This window comes from Lonchura striata, chromosome 4 (genome assembly GCF_046129695.1).
Source record: "Lonchura striata isolate bLonStr1 chromosome 4, bLonStr1.mat, whole genome shotgun sequence".
Taxonomy (NCBI): Eukaryota; Metazoa; Chordata; class Aves; order Passeriformes; family Estrildidae; genus Lonchura; species Lonchura striata.
Window position 1 is genome coordinate 11,782,306 of NC_134606.1, and position 13,531 is coordinate 11,795,836.

The window sequence follows — 13,531 nt, forward strand, 5'->3', positions numbered from 1 at the left end:
TGCTTGGAACTGAGACACCACTTCAGGACTTCGAGGAAAAATACTGCAGAGCTGCTGAGTCAGCAGCTGGAAATGCAGAAATGTCATTATGCTGTGCTGCTTTGGGGCAGTTCAGATAAAAAGCCAGAAAGCCAGAAGACTGCTAAAGCCACCTGTGAAGAAAAAGACTAGTACTGGAATTTTCAATATCTAAATTACACTGACAACAGTTGATTAAGATAACTTTACATGACTTTATTTAACAAAACCATATATTTACAGTTGAAAAAAGTTCCAGTCTGATACACATATCTAAACAAAACAAACGTGGTAATTACATAACCCAATTTAAACGTGATGTACAGGAGATGTACCAACACTTCTCTATATATCATTCTTGTTTTAAAACATTCAAAAATAAGCTGTTACAAGGTACCTTTTTTTCCCAAATGAAATTGTTTACTAAATGATGAAATAACATTACTGATTGACTGCAGATCAAAGTTGCAAAACTGCTTTATTATAAAGTGCAGATCGTAAAGAATCCCAAAGCTGGTTGGAGTTTTCTGGTTTCTCTGATCTGCTGCACATACAGTGGTACTTTCCATGTATTGCAGCGGTTTAATTTTTCTTTAAACCCACGAAGAAAGTTTGCTTGATGGGGACATTTGCTCCATGAAAGAAAATCTCATGCATCTTGTTACAGATACTTTCAAGTACCTGAACAATTAAATTGTCTTTTTTTTAAATGCAATTCCCTGAATTTCTTAAAGAAAATTTCTGTATTAGCTAATTAAGAGATTTGGTATACTGCAAGAAAAGTGAAAAGCTCAGTGGCAAGAAATTCTATGCCATTACTAGTCAGCTCTGTATTTATCAAAATTCAAGCATTACCTTCAAATCAAGTTATTGAGAAGTTGAAATAATTGCATGTTTAGGCAGGTGATTTGTTTCACATGTATTTTGTTTGAAAATAAACTGTGCAAAGCTCCTTATTGCATTGCTGTTTCTTCATTAAAGAACATACCTTATATACACAAAGAAATCATTTAGAAAATATATACAACTTCTAAGAACAGATCAAATCACAAAACAAAGTAATTACATTTGCAAGTAACAAACAGTGCACAAGTGTTGCAGCAGGCCTTTTCCCCACAACTATGCCCACTGTCACTGTTACATTCAACATCTTATTGAAAAGAGAAAAAACAGGCTGTTAATGGCTGCCAAGATACCTAGTAGCTAAAAAATGCTTTTTTAACCAGACAAATGAGCCACACTTGTAGACTTGCTTTAAAAGAAAATACAAATGTAGTTGCAATGAAGACTTAAATCACAAAGCCAGTTACAGTACCACCTAAACATGTATATTGAGAAAAAGTGATCTCTATGTTCCATAAACCGTTTAAAAGCATAGTGCAAATGTTTTGGATGGTAGGCCTCTCGTATTCCTCATGGAAAGGCATATTTGTTGTAGTAATAGAAAAAGTAATATTAAAAAACACTTACTGACCTTCCTGCTTTCTATTGCACTTCAAAGCAATTGAGCATACAAGTACCAGTCATTGGAGGACAAATTCTGTACAAATTCTGAGTGAAATAACATGTTTCCTATCATATCTTAATATCTGTTTTCAGTAAGTGATGACTGAGGTGATGTCTTGTGGTGGAATTAAGATGACCAACAAAAAACCACATCCATTACACCAGCTGCACAAAGAGGACAGGAGAAGAGGTCAATGAGGTATCGGACTTGCAGGCTGCATTTGCATTACACATCTTTCAAAGCGATGATGAGTCCTCACTTACCAGGAAATCTTGTTCTCACTCTTCTTAATATTACAATCAAATTATCCCTCATGGAAATAATGTCTGTACCAAAGGACAATGTTTTGATTGTCCCACAGTCCTTTACACTGTATGTTGAGTTGAGCAGTGTGCAACTATTCTTCTTGTTTTTATTCAGACAATGCCAAACTAATCTGCATAAAGCAGCTGAAGAGCACTGGGAAACTGCTGACCATACAGCTGGAGGATTTAGTAACGCCTGTTCACAGTTAACACGAATATTGCTTCAGTTACCTTTCCCTTTTCAATGATCATCGTTAGTATAAAACAGGTTTTACACTATACACTATGCAATAAACATTCTTGTGAATCAGAGGCACTCATGATTTGCCCTTCAACATTCACCTGAATGAAAAGAGGATCTAAGATGTATGAGGGATTTATGTAACATCCATTTGCTGCCACTGTAACTTGCTCTCATGTATTAGAGATCAGATAAAATGCTCAAAAATGACAGCTTGTACTTTTCCTGATGGTGGCTGGCACATTTCCCAATAAACTTCTTTCACTTGTCACACTAGGAATCTGCTCCACATAACTTTCTCACTCTGGCAGAAGCAGCAGCTTCAGGAGATTCCACAAACTCTCTTCTTTTCACCAGCAACGCTGGCGAACATTAATTGCTCCCCTACCACCCTTCCTCCCGAGTTCTGCCAGTGAGTAAAGCTGGGTTTAAAGTCACTACCAAAATTGCTTTTAACCACTTCCCAGTTTATCTGCTAAGTCCAGTTTTATTTCCATGACTGGACACGTGGCACACAGGAAGTAGATGGTGGGCAAGAACATCGTGAAGCAGCAGTGCCCCAGGAGAGGGACACATGTAACATGTATTTGGTAGTATGTGACCTAGGCTTTGAACAGACGAAAAAGTACAAATTGGGAAATTATGCCACCTTAACACCAGAACCCTCTTGGCAAGTTTGGAATCTAGTCTGATGCATGGAATTTTCTCCATATGTATCCAGTTTAGAATATCAATTTCCAAGGCATCTCAAAGAATAATTAGTTTCGCACTGCTAGTTTGTCTTCTCTTCCAAGCTTACTTTCTACTTAACTTTTTCTTAAAAGAAAGGAATGTAGTTCTATGTCTACATGATTTCTTTGGTAAATGGGACCCACAGCCTATAAAATCAGAAGCCTTTCTAAAGAAATGGTCCTTATATTATTTAGAATTCCAGCACCAGTTATCTAAAATCCAGATCCAGCTACTGTTACAGATATTGGAAATATATCCTGCCTAAGAATGGAACGGGAATAGCTGTCAAAGTAACCAACATTGCTGAATGTCCAGTATTTTAAAACATCTAAGAAAAAAAAAAAATTAGAAAACCCCAAACCCTTGATATTATTTTGTTTCACTGCCCTCATCAGAAATACAGAATGTGTAATGCTCTCCACAGCATATGCTCATAGTACTAGAAGTTTAAGGCTAAGCCTAGGTTTAATTTAGAAGGGATTTATCCCCTAATTTCCTTTCTTTTTTTTTTTTTTTTTTCACTCCTCCTCCTCCTTTTTCTTCTCTCCTCCTTAAGGCTATTCTACTACTAAATGTAACTGAACTAACCCTTTGATTTGCAGGCTCATACATGTCAAACAGCAATCAATACTTTTGCCACTTTAGCTCTTTTCCTGGGAGTCACTGGAAGCAAACCCAACATTAACGTTTCAGTGAAGGACTTCCTTTTTCCATTTCCCGGTTATCTTTCTGCAGAGCAGCCAGTATCTAGACATTTCAAGAAATTAGAGAGAAGAAAAGCATTAGATTTAAAAAAAAAACAACTCAATTCATTCTGAAGAATTTCCAATTATGTCTGAGCAATACTATTTTAACTATCAAATGTAATTAAATTTAGAGAACCTCTCCACTGCCAAGAGACCTCTCCCATAAGCCTTTGTGATATGGTGTATAGAAACAGATTTAACAAAGGTTTAAACTCCATCTCCCCCCAACACACACTTTTGAAGCCTGTTATTTGGGGTACTTGGCAGAATAGGACCCCAACCTCTCCTTTCCCATGAGGGAAGCAGCAGCAGGCTGGCAATTTATTTGGAATGCAATCCTCATGCACACATGACATGTTCAAGGAAGGTGAGACAACTGAACAACCTGTGGAGCCACTCCTGCTGTGAAAGTTAGGAATGCTCATCTTCAAGAGAAAACTGGCAATCCCCAGCATCTACAGACACTACTACCCCAGGAAAAAACAGAAAAACCCAGTTGCAGCTGAATTGCCCCAACCACTACGTTTAACACCACCTTTCATTTTCTCTGCAAAAAAGCAGTCGGATAAAATGGGCAGAGCTCTATTATGGAATGACTCACAAAGTGGGCTGTATAAAAAAGGGGGTGTTTCCACGCTCCAACATGAATGGCTGCTACAGCCACCTAATGATTTCCACATTCATATGACACATCCCTGTTCTTTAAACTGGAATTTAATTGAACTTACAGCGATGAAACAATTTATGAAATCACATGCTAAATCCCAATAAGATGATGCAGAGATGCAATCACTTCTGTACAGCCCAAAATTAGACAGAGCAGAGATCTTCAAGATGAAAATGACTGCATGATAGTGTGTCCTGACAACTTCTCCCAAAGAGTGGATTTCTGCTTTTAAATAATTAAGTTGTAATGTTGCTAGCAGCCTTGTAATTAATAAATTTTCAAAGCTGTGTGATTTTTTACTTCATAAATTTCACTCAGTATTTCAACTTTGAATGTTGACTGAGCTCTCCCTTTCCAGAGATTAAGCTGAGGGAATCCACTCATCTCAGTGTATGCTAAAAGCATGGAGTGAGCTACACTGTCATACCTACCCATAAAATCAAGCACCAGCTCTGCTACATTATTCCAGATGTTGCCAAACCCCATTTTCATGAGTAAAGTAAAATCATCAGTTACCAAAGATTGACATCTTCTTTACCTGAGCCCATTTTTTGTTTCTACTTTGCATCTGAATCGCAGCAATAGATGTGAAGAATTCTTCTGAAGGCAAGTCCTCTGGTAGCTTTGTTAAAAACTGAGCTATATGAATGAAGTCCATTTTGGTCAAAATATCCTCAAAAAGTTTTAGTATTCCCAGTGCTGTACGGAATAAGAACTCTTCTCCATCACGGCAGAACACATCCCAGACACGACAAGCCAAGTCTAGTGGCAAAGATTTGCTGTACAAAGTGAATATCCTGAAAGGCAGAACAAAATTTTCAGTTATTGGACAAGAAGTCTTGGATACTCACAGAAATGCACACACCAATCATCAGTAAGTTTGAGGATTCTCAAACTTTTGTAATTGAGTATTTCTTTTTGTATTTCAGAAGTACTTCTGTTACTTGCAGCACACTAATCAATGAAACAATATAAAATTTTACAACCATTAAGGCGTGGTCTCTAAGTTTGATTTTCTTGGATCATACCAGAAGAAACAATATACATGGTTTTACAATGGGCATTTGATGACCACAACTATAATCAAAGGCCTATTTAATCATCACTTCAGAGCTAAGAATTGATGCAGCTTTAGTTGCAAAAACTCAAAAAGCTGAACCTTAAGACAAACTGCAATGAGCATTTTGTGATTCAGATAAAGGAGATGAGTAAAATGAACTCTTGTGTTCCAGGCATAATTGACAGGGAAAGTAATATTAGCATGAGTTTTGGAGGAAGATCAGTGTGAACTCCCTTGAGCTGAGAGAAACAGCCAAGGCAGGATGTCCAGAGAGGTGCAGACAGTGGTGATAAGATGGTGGCTCAGTGTGCCTGTATGGATGTAATTCCCGAAGAGAAAGGGTAATACCAGAAGCAACAGCCTTGTCCCAGTTGCTAAAACTCTATTCTTATTAACTAGCATGAGCACATTTCTTCCTTCACCAAAATGCTGACAGCCTTGCAGCCAGAAACAAAAAATTGCACCTTCTCTCTCCTTTACCCAACATCTCACTGCACAGCAGAAGCATTGCTGCCAACAATGACCTAACAGCACATGATGAGAATAATCTCCCGGAATCATTTTACAGTATATAAGGGGAAAGAGTTACAGTGGTTTTTTTTCCTTCAGAATTAAGAAATAACTTTTCCACAGATGCACTGGACAAAAATCTCTGTAAAAGTGCAAAGAATTCTCTCCCCAGCAGAGGTCAGCAAAGGCTCAAATTCAATCAAATCCTTCCACAGCTTTTAACAAAAAACTCCTTTTCAAGAATGTTGAATTTAACAGAAGTTATCACGTGTTTAAAACTACCCTCTATCCCCTCCAATTTTTTATTTGGGAAATTTGGATTCACATTAAAAAGATAAAATGGGACAGATATACACACACACACATATATAAGAATAGAATATGAAGTAACATATTTTCACAGCAAAGTCTAATAATCAAAGGTTTTCTGCATTATTTGCTTTTTATTGTATAAAAATTTATTTGAATGATGTGTCATTAAGTATATGGCTTCTCTGTGAATCACCACACTTTAGAAAAAAGGGAAAAGACATTCATTTGATTAACATCCTGATGAAAAAAAATTTGCACAAATTCAGGTGACAAGTGAATAGCAGGTTTAAGGTCCTTAGAATTCTACTGTTTTTCCTATTTTTACATCTCATTGCAATCTTCTTATAACAAGTAGAACCACTTAAAATCCTGTTCTACAAAAAGCTAAATTAGAATTATAAAATAAACAAAAAGTATGGGCCTGGGATGCAAAACCCACACACTTGTTCAATACACACACATGAAGGTGTAAGAACAGCATAATACAAGCTCTTTGGTTACTGGCCAATCCTGCACTGCAGATTTCATTTATTTTGCACTCTTTCAATATTTTTGAACAGTCACAGACCATATAAAACCATACTGCCACGGAATACCTGCATGGCAGAATTAAGACTTCTGTCTGTACACACACACACACACACACAGAGAGGAAACAGCAACAAGTTTTCAATTTAAAAGGAACAGTGTAATAGGAAGCAATACAGCTGAGTCCTTTCCTGGTCACCAAGTAGCAGGCAAACACCCAGCCAGAAACAAGTTAAAGATAAGTAACAATGCCAACTTTATAGACCTGTTGTTATTCACAAAAGTCATTATTCCTTCATGATTCAGACCTAACCTGAATAACCTATTTGTATTAAATCTCCAACTATGCAGGAAATTAACTGTCAAAAGAAAGAACTATTTATGAGAACACTTCTTTTGTATGAAAGGATTTACTCGCATCAAAAATGCTGTCACATCAAGTCACATATTTGCCATTGAGCTCTTCATAATTGGAATGAAGTGCCATTTGCAGGAACTTAACAAGGCAATTAACTTCCATTAATATTTGCATGGAATTGATGCATCAAGACCTAACAGAGACTGGGCTCCCTAGAATAAGGAGTGAAAGGCCAGTAGGAATCACTGCTTAGAACAGATACAGTATTTCATCCCCACAATCATTTCCTACTGAAAGACATTTTTTTATTAGACATCTGAGCTACTGGTCAAACTCTGCTGGAATTTATTGGAGTAATAAAGCAGCTGCCAGACTGAGGCAGTTCCAGCAGCATCTTTCAGCAGCACCAGCACACTCCTTGCACATGACCTGCTGTCACTGCAGGGTGATTTCTGTCTGCAGCTCTCTTGCAAACTGCTCTAAGTTGCTGGAGAAGACAATACAGCTAACTCACATAGAGATGTCCAGTGTCAGAGCAATGCAGGTGCATGCTCCTGGCCTTTCTCTGGAGGAGGAAGAGAAGAAGCACCAGATGATCCTGCTCCTCCCTGGCTCAGTTGATGAAAGTGTATTTGAGGTGGATGCATGAAGTCCTGGCTGGTTTGCTACTCGCAGCAAAAGCATATGACCATAAAGTCATCAAGAAAGCAAAGAACTGCTACCATGATAATCATAAGCTCCATCCTTCTATCCTTTGCTTTTTCTTTCCCCACTCTCCTTTTTTCTCTTTTCTTTCTAATTAAAAAGTCTTTATAAGATATCAGCAAGAGCAATGCAGACAGGTAGGCCAGATTTTGGATTGGCAACTCACACACAACATTGATTCAGATCTTATGTATTCTTGTTCTACACATTCCTTTCCCATGTCTGTAAATTTTAAAATCCTTACAGTCTAAAAAAAAGTAGAAGTGTTTACTTCATTTCTTATTTGGAAAAAAGAAATAAAATGCTGCCTGCAAGAGAGTATTTTTTTGGGGGGACAGACTATGCTTTTCTCAAAGTAACAGAAAACAAACTTATACATACTTTACTGAAAGTGCCCACTAAAAACAGCCATGCAAAGTGGACCTTTATCCCAACAAATATATGGTGTCAATAGAAACTTCATGTTCATGGAGCACAATCACACTCCACCTAATATTGAAGAACCACTGATCAATCCATCAGTACAAACAGCCCTTGGCTATAATTATTGCCAAAATCATTTTCCTGAGTAGGGATAAAGAGGTGTTTGTACAGCAGCAGCAGGCCATAAATAGACAGCATGTGTCCTTGGCAAATCCACATTCCACTCTGCTCACAAGAGCCTGCGGAACATCAGCTGACAGAGTGAGAGGCCAAAACTGGGCTATTCGGACACACGATTTCCCCTCTGTTCTTTGTGAACCTGACTGCATGTTGCTCTTTATGGTTTTTTCACACTTGATCCCCATTATACTCACAAAAAAAGGTAAAACCCTGTATAGTTTTTGAATTCTGTCTATAAGATTTATCAGTCGCGTTTGGGCTTAAAGCACATGGGTCCTTTTTAAATGGGTTGCCTTTACTTGTGGCAGGTATCCCCCAGTAATCATGTCACAGTACATTTAATTAAACTATTCAGTCCTCGGAGTTTCCCCACCACAGAAGGCAGCAGTGGAACTAAACTGGCAGGAGGGCTCTACTCCCTAAGTCCTCTACCTGCTCCAAGGAAACCTACACAGTGGGGCCCACCTATTGCATTTATTTTTCTTGGAACATATCTGTTCAAAAATTATTTAAGCACACCAATTTTACTGCTGTTCCCTGCAGCACAAGTGACAGGAAGAAGCACAAAGCAGACTAGTTGTCTCCATTCTAATTGTGGCAGGAGCAGAAAGGTTTCCCAGCAACTGGTCTGTGCAGCACTGGCCACTGGAGCCTCCCAGAGCTGGCACCAGCAGAGATTTACTGCACACATGCCTGCACAGTAACCATACCAGCCACTGGAATAGCAGCAGGCATCCCTTTGGAACTCAGAACAAATGTTCATTTAAATAAAAGTAATGTTACAGCAAGGCTGTTTCACAGAGATTTTTACCTACAAGCAAAAGGTCTGCCTACTCAAAGCAATGCTGTACCATATTCTTCCCTGACTTTAAATACACTGCCACACTCTTAGTGGCAATTTAAAGAAAAAACAAATCTAAAGAAAAAACAAATCTGCTCCCTACAGGATCAAAGTATTTTGAAGCAGAAAGTAAGTATATGTATGAACACACATGAATACCGTTACATGTATATTTAAGTAAAACATGTAAGTTTTACATACATACAACCTTCACTAACAAAATTAAGGACAGAGTAGTATGGGCTGTGTAGTTCAAGACAAGTGTGAAAATGTTCAATACAATATTGGGCAGGTCTATCTCAAAGAGCCTATATCCCTGTGCAAGATCAGTGTTGTAACTCTCTAGGGATGGGGAAGAACACAGTAAATTGTCCTTGGAATTAAAATAAACAGCTTGAATATGAATGCAGGTAGTCAGCAAGAAATGTTAATTGTCAGTTCACTGATGCAAAGACCTTGAGAAGCACCATCCAGAGTCACTCCTCACTGACTTTTCTTTCAAGTGCTCTTAACAACACCCACAGAGGTAACAAAAGGGGGATCTGATATGCCTCAAGACTTCAATAATACTTCAAGACAGACATCATCAGTTCTTCACTCACTCTCACTTTTTGGTTTGTTTTGGTTTTGTGTTTGGTTTTTTCCTATATATGTACCAAGAGAAAACAATTTATCATGTACATGTTTACTCAAGAAATACAGAGTATTCTATCAAAGCAAAATTGCTGAAGGAAATTTTCAATCTTCTTTCTAAAAATCTTTTTTTTCTAAATCTCTAATTTCTGGTACTGTTTCTCAGGATTTATTTACAATGTGAAGTTAAACAATAGCATTATATTAACATGCCTGTACCATGAGGATGTTCAATTTTAGCAATCACTTTATTTATGGCAGCATCATATCCAACTAGTAATCCACAGTATCACAGAATACCCAGAATTGGAAAGGACCCCCAAAGATTATTGAGTCCAATTCCTGGTCCTGCACAGGAGCCACCTCAAGAATCACATGATGTGCCTGACAGCACTGTATGAAAGCTTCTTGAACTCTGCCAGGCTTGGTGCTCTGACTATTTTCCTAGGGATTCTGTACCAGTGCCCAGCCACTCTCTGGGAAGAAGAATCTTTTCCTAATATTTAATTTGAATTTCACAGCTTCATGCACTGTTACCGCAGAGAAGATATCAGTGCCTGCCCCTCCTCTTCCCCTCACAGGGAAGCTGTAACTGCAGTGAGGTCTCCCCTCAGTCACCTCCAGGCTGAACAGACCAAATGACCTCAGCCACTCCTCACAGCTTCCTCTTAAGGTCCTTCACCATCTTTATTACTCTCCTTTGCACACTCTCTGATAGTTATCTATGTTTTTTATATTGTGGTGCCTGAAATTGCCCTCAAGGGCTCAAGGTGAGGCTACCCCAGTGCAGAGCAGAGCAGGACAATCCCCTCCCTTGCCTGGCTGGCCATGCTGTACCTGATGTCCCCCAGGACAGGGCTGGCCCTCCGGGCTGCCAGGGCACTGCTGATTCACATTCAACTTGCCACTGACCAGGACCCAGGTCCCTTTCTATGGTGCTGCTTTCCAGCATCTCATTCCCCAGTACATCCAGAATTGCTCCATCCCAGCTGCCGAATCTGGACAGGTTACTGTGAAATGTATCAAAATCTTTCATGAAGTCTAAAAATATCACATCTACCCAGCTAGATGGGTAACCCTGTCATAAAAGCAAATTAAGTTTGTGAAGCAGGGCTTTCACCTCATGAACCTGTGCTGGCTGTGCTATTCTCCAGGTGTCTTTCAATATGTTCCAGAATAATCTTATGGCTCCATAATTTTACCAACCACTGTAGTGAATCTGACAGGCCTTTAGTTTCCAGAGACACCCTTCTTGAAAATCAGGACAATGTTTGCCAGCTTCCAGACAAATGGAACCTCTTCAGATTCCCAAGATTGTTAAAAATCATTGAGAGAGATCTCATGATGATATCTGCCAGCTCTTGGATGAATCCAATCAGGTCCCATAGACCATCAGGCTGCAGCAGCAAATCCCACAAGTTCAGAGCTGAATAGAAGTTTATCATCCTCACAGCCATGGTCTTCCAGCTCAGGGCTCTGGGACCCCAAAGCACATCATTATCATTAAAAAACCAAAGTGAAGACAACATTAAATATCTATGCCTAGTCTGTGTCCCTGCTGGTAAGGTGACCATCCTCATCATGTAACAGGCTGATGTAATTTCTGGACTGCCATTAACATTATTGTCCATTAAAAATACAATAACCTGATGATTTCAGTGATGTCTATCCAGTTACTCTCCCACATGTTTACAGTCCTCTTATTCTGATGACCCTTTTACGCAATTGATTTCTCCACACACAGGCTTTCACAACACTGAGGCATACAATTTCGACATCTTTCCTCTTATCACTGAACACACCAGCCTCTGCTCTCTTTCTTCCCTTCTACCTTACCCTAGTACTTTTTCTATTCTCTGTGCACAAATCTACTTCAGTTTAATATTTTCAGCCTTCAGTCAAAAATTCTTTCCCATGGTATTTCTCCCATTAAATGTTGGGAGAAATGAGCCTATTCATTATAACCCCCAACAATTTCCCTACACATGATGCATTAAAATTGAATCACAGTCTAACAGTCTAGTCACAAAGCCCATGTTACACCACCCTCCGTGCAACAGGCATATACAAAACAAGCAAATCAAGCAAAGGCAGCAAGAGAAGTCCATCTGGAGTTGAATCAACTAATGGACATTAAGGATAATGAGAAGGGCTTTCCTGCATGTGCAGGGAAAAAAAAAAGACTGAGAAAAACATGAGCCCACTGCTGAACGGGGCAAGGAACCTGGTGACAAAGAACATGCAGACAGCTGTGGTACTCACTGCCACCTTCATGTCAGTCTTTACTGAGACTTGCCTTTAGGAATCTCAGGTCCCCCAGACCAGTGGAAAAAGGAAACCCTACCCTAGCTGGAGGAGGATCATATTAGGTACCATTTAAATAAATTTGGCATATGCAAGTGTGTGGGGAAACTGTCTAGTGTTGTTGTGAGGCCACTTTCAATTATCTTTGAAACATCCCAGTGATCAGGGGAAGTTCCCGAGGACCTGAAAGAAACAAATGTTACTCCTATCTTCAAGAGACAGGATCCAGAGAACTACAGGCTGGCCAGCTTCATCTCCATCCCTGAGAAAGTAATGTAAGAAAAACTCCTGGAGATTATTTCACAACACATTATGGGTGAAAAGGTGATCATGAGAAGTCAGGAATCATGCCCAACCAGACTTGGTAGCTTATCCAATGGGATGACTGGCTTCATGGAAGAGGGGAGAGAAATAGACATTGTGTATCTTGATGTTAGCAAGGTTTTTAACACTGCATCCTATAAAATACTTGCTGATGAACTGATGAAGTATGGGTTAGATAGACAGTGCAGTAGACTGAAAACCGGCTGGAACTGTCAAGCCCAGAAGGCTGTCATTTAATGGCGTGAAGTACAGCTTTGAGCCAACCCACTGGTAATGTACTCCAGCACTTGATATTAATCAAATGTCTTCATTAAGGGCCTAGATGATGGGTTCAACTGTACCCACAGCATGTTTACAGGTGATATAAAACTGTGAGGCTGGTGGCTGGTACCACTCCACAGCGACCTTGAGATACTGGAGAAATGAGCCAAGAGGAGTCCCATGAAGTTCAGCAAAAAGAAATGCTAAGTCCTGCACACAGGTAAGAAGTAAGCCCAGACACAAGTTTATTTGGGAAGCCAACTGGCTGCAAAGCAGCTTTGCAGAAAAGGACAGGGAGGCTCTGGCGGACACCAAGCTGAATGTAAACCAGCAATATGCCTTTGCAGCAAAGATTGCTCACAAACTCCTGGGCTGCAGAAGAAACACCACTGCCAGCATGCCAAGGCAGCTCATCCATCTACTCAGCCCTGACTAGCCAGCTCTGGGCTTCCCAGTACAAGAGAGACATGGAAATACTGGAGCAAATCCAGTATGAATGTGATGAAAGGCTTGGACATGTGACACAGAAGGAGAGGTTGAGCAAGCTGGTACTGTTCAGCTGGGAGAAGAGATGGCTTGGACCTAAATATCTAAAAACACTTGATAGGAGGATGAAAACAAACAAGAAAAGACAGAAACAGACTTTCCCTAGTTGTATCCAATGAAAGGACAAGAGCCAACAAGCACAAAATGAAATACAGGAAATTCCATTTTAAACATAAGAAAATAAACTTGTTAACTACAAGAGTGGTTGAATACTGGAACAGAGTTGCCTGAAGAGACTGTGAAGTGTTGTTCCTTGAAGATAGTCAAAACCCAACTGGACAAGGTCCTGAGCAAGCTGCTCTAATTGACTGTGCTTTGAGCAATGGGTTT

General features: G+C 39.5%; 1 protein-coding gene across 3 annotated transcripts in view; it reads right to left on the bottom strand.

The window, feature by feature from the left end:
* Positions 1-209: 209 nt before the first annotated feature.
* TBC1D14 (TBC1 domain family member 14) overlaps positions 210-13,531 on the bottom strand; it is a 64,982-nt gene continuing 51,660 nt past the window's right edge. For all 3 annotated transcript variants that reach the window (XM_021550777.3, XM_021550779.3, XM_021550778.3), the window contains 2 exons: positions 4,755-5,013; positions 210-3,550 (listed from right to left, as the gene is read on the bottom strand). In XM_021550777.3, the coding sequence (XP_021406452.2) occupies positions 3,485-3,550; positions 4,755-5,013 (325 nt within the window). In that variant the 3' untranslated portion in view covers positions 210-3,484. The remainder of the gene's footprint in view (positions 3,551-4,754; positions 5,014-13,531) is intronic.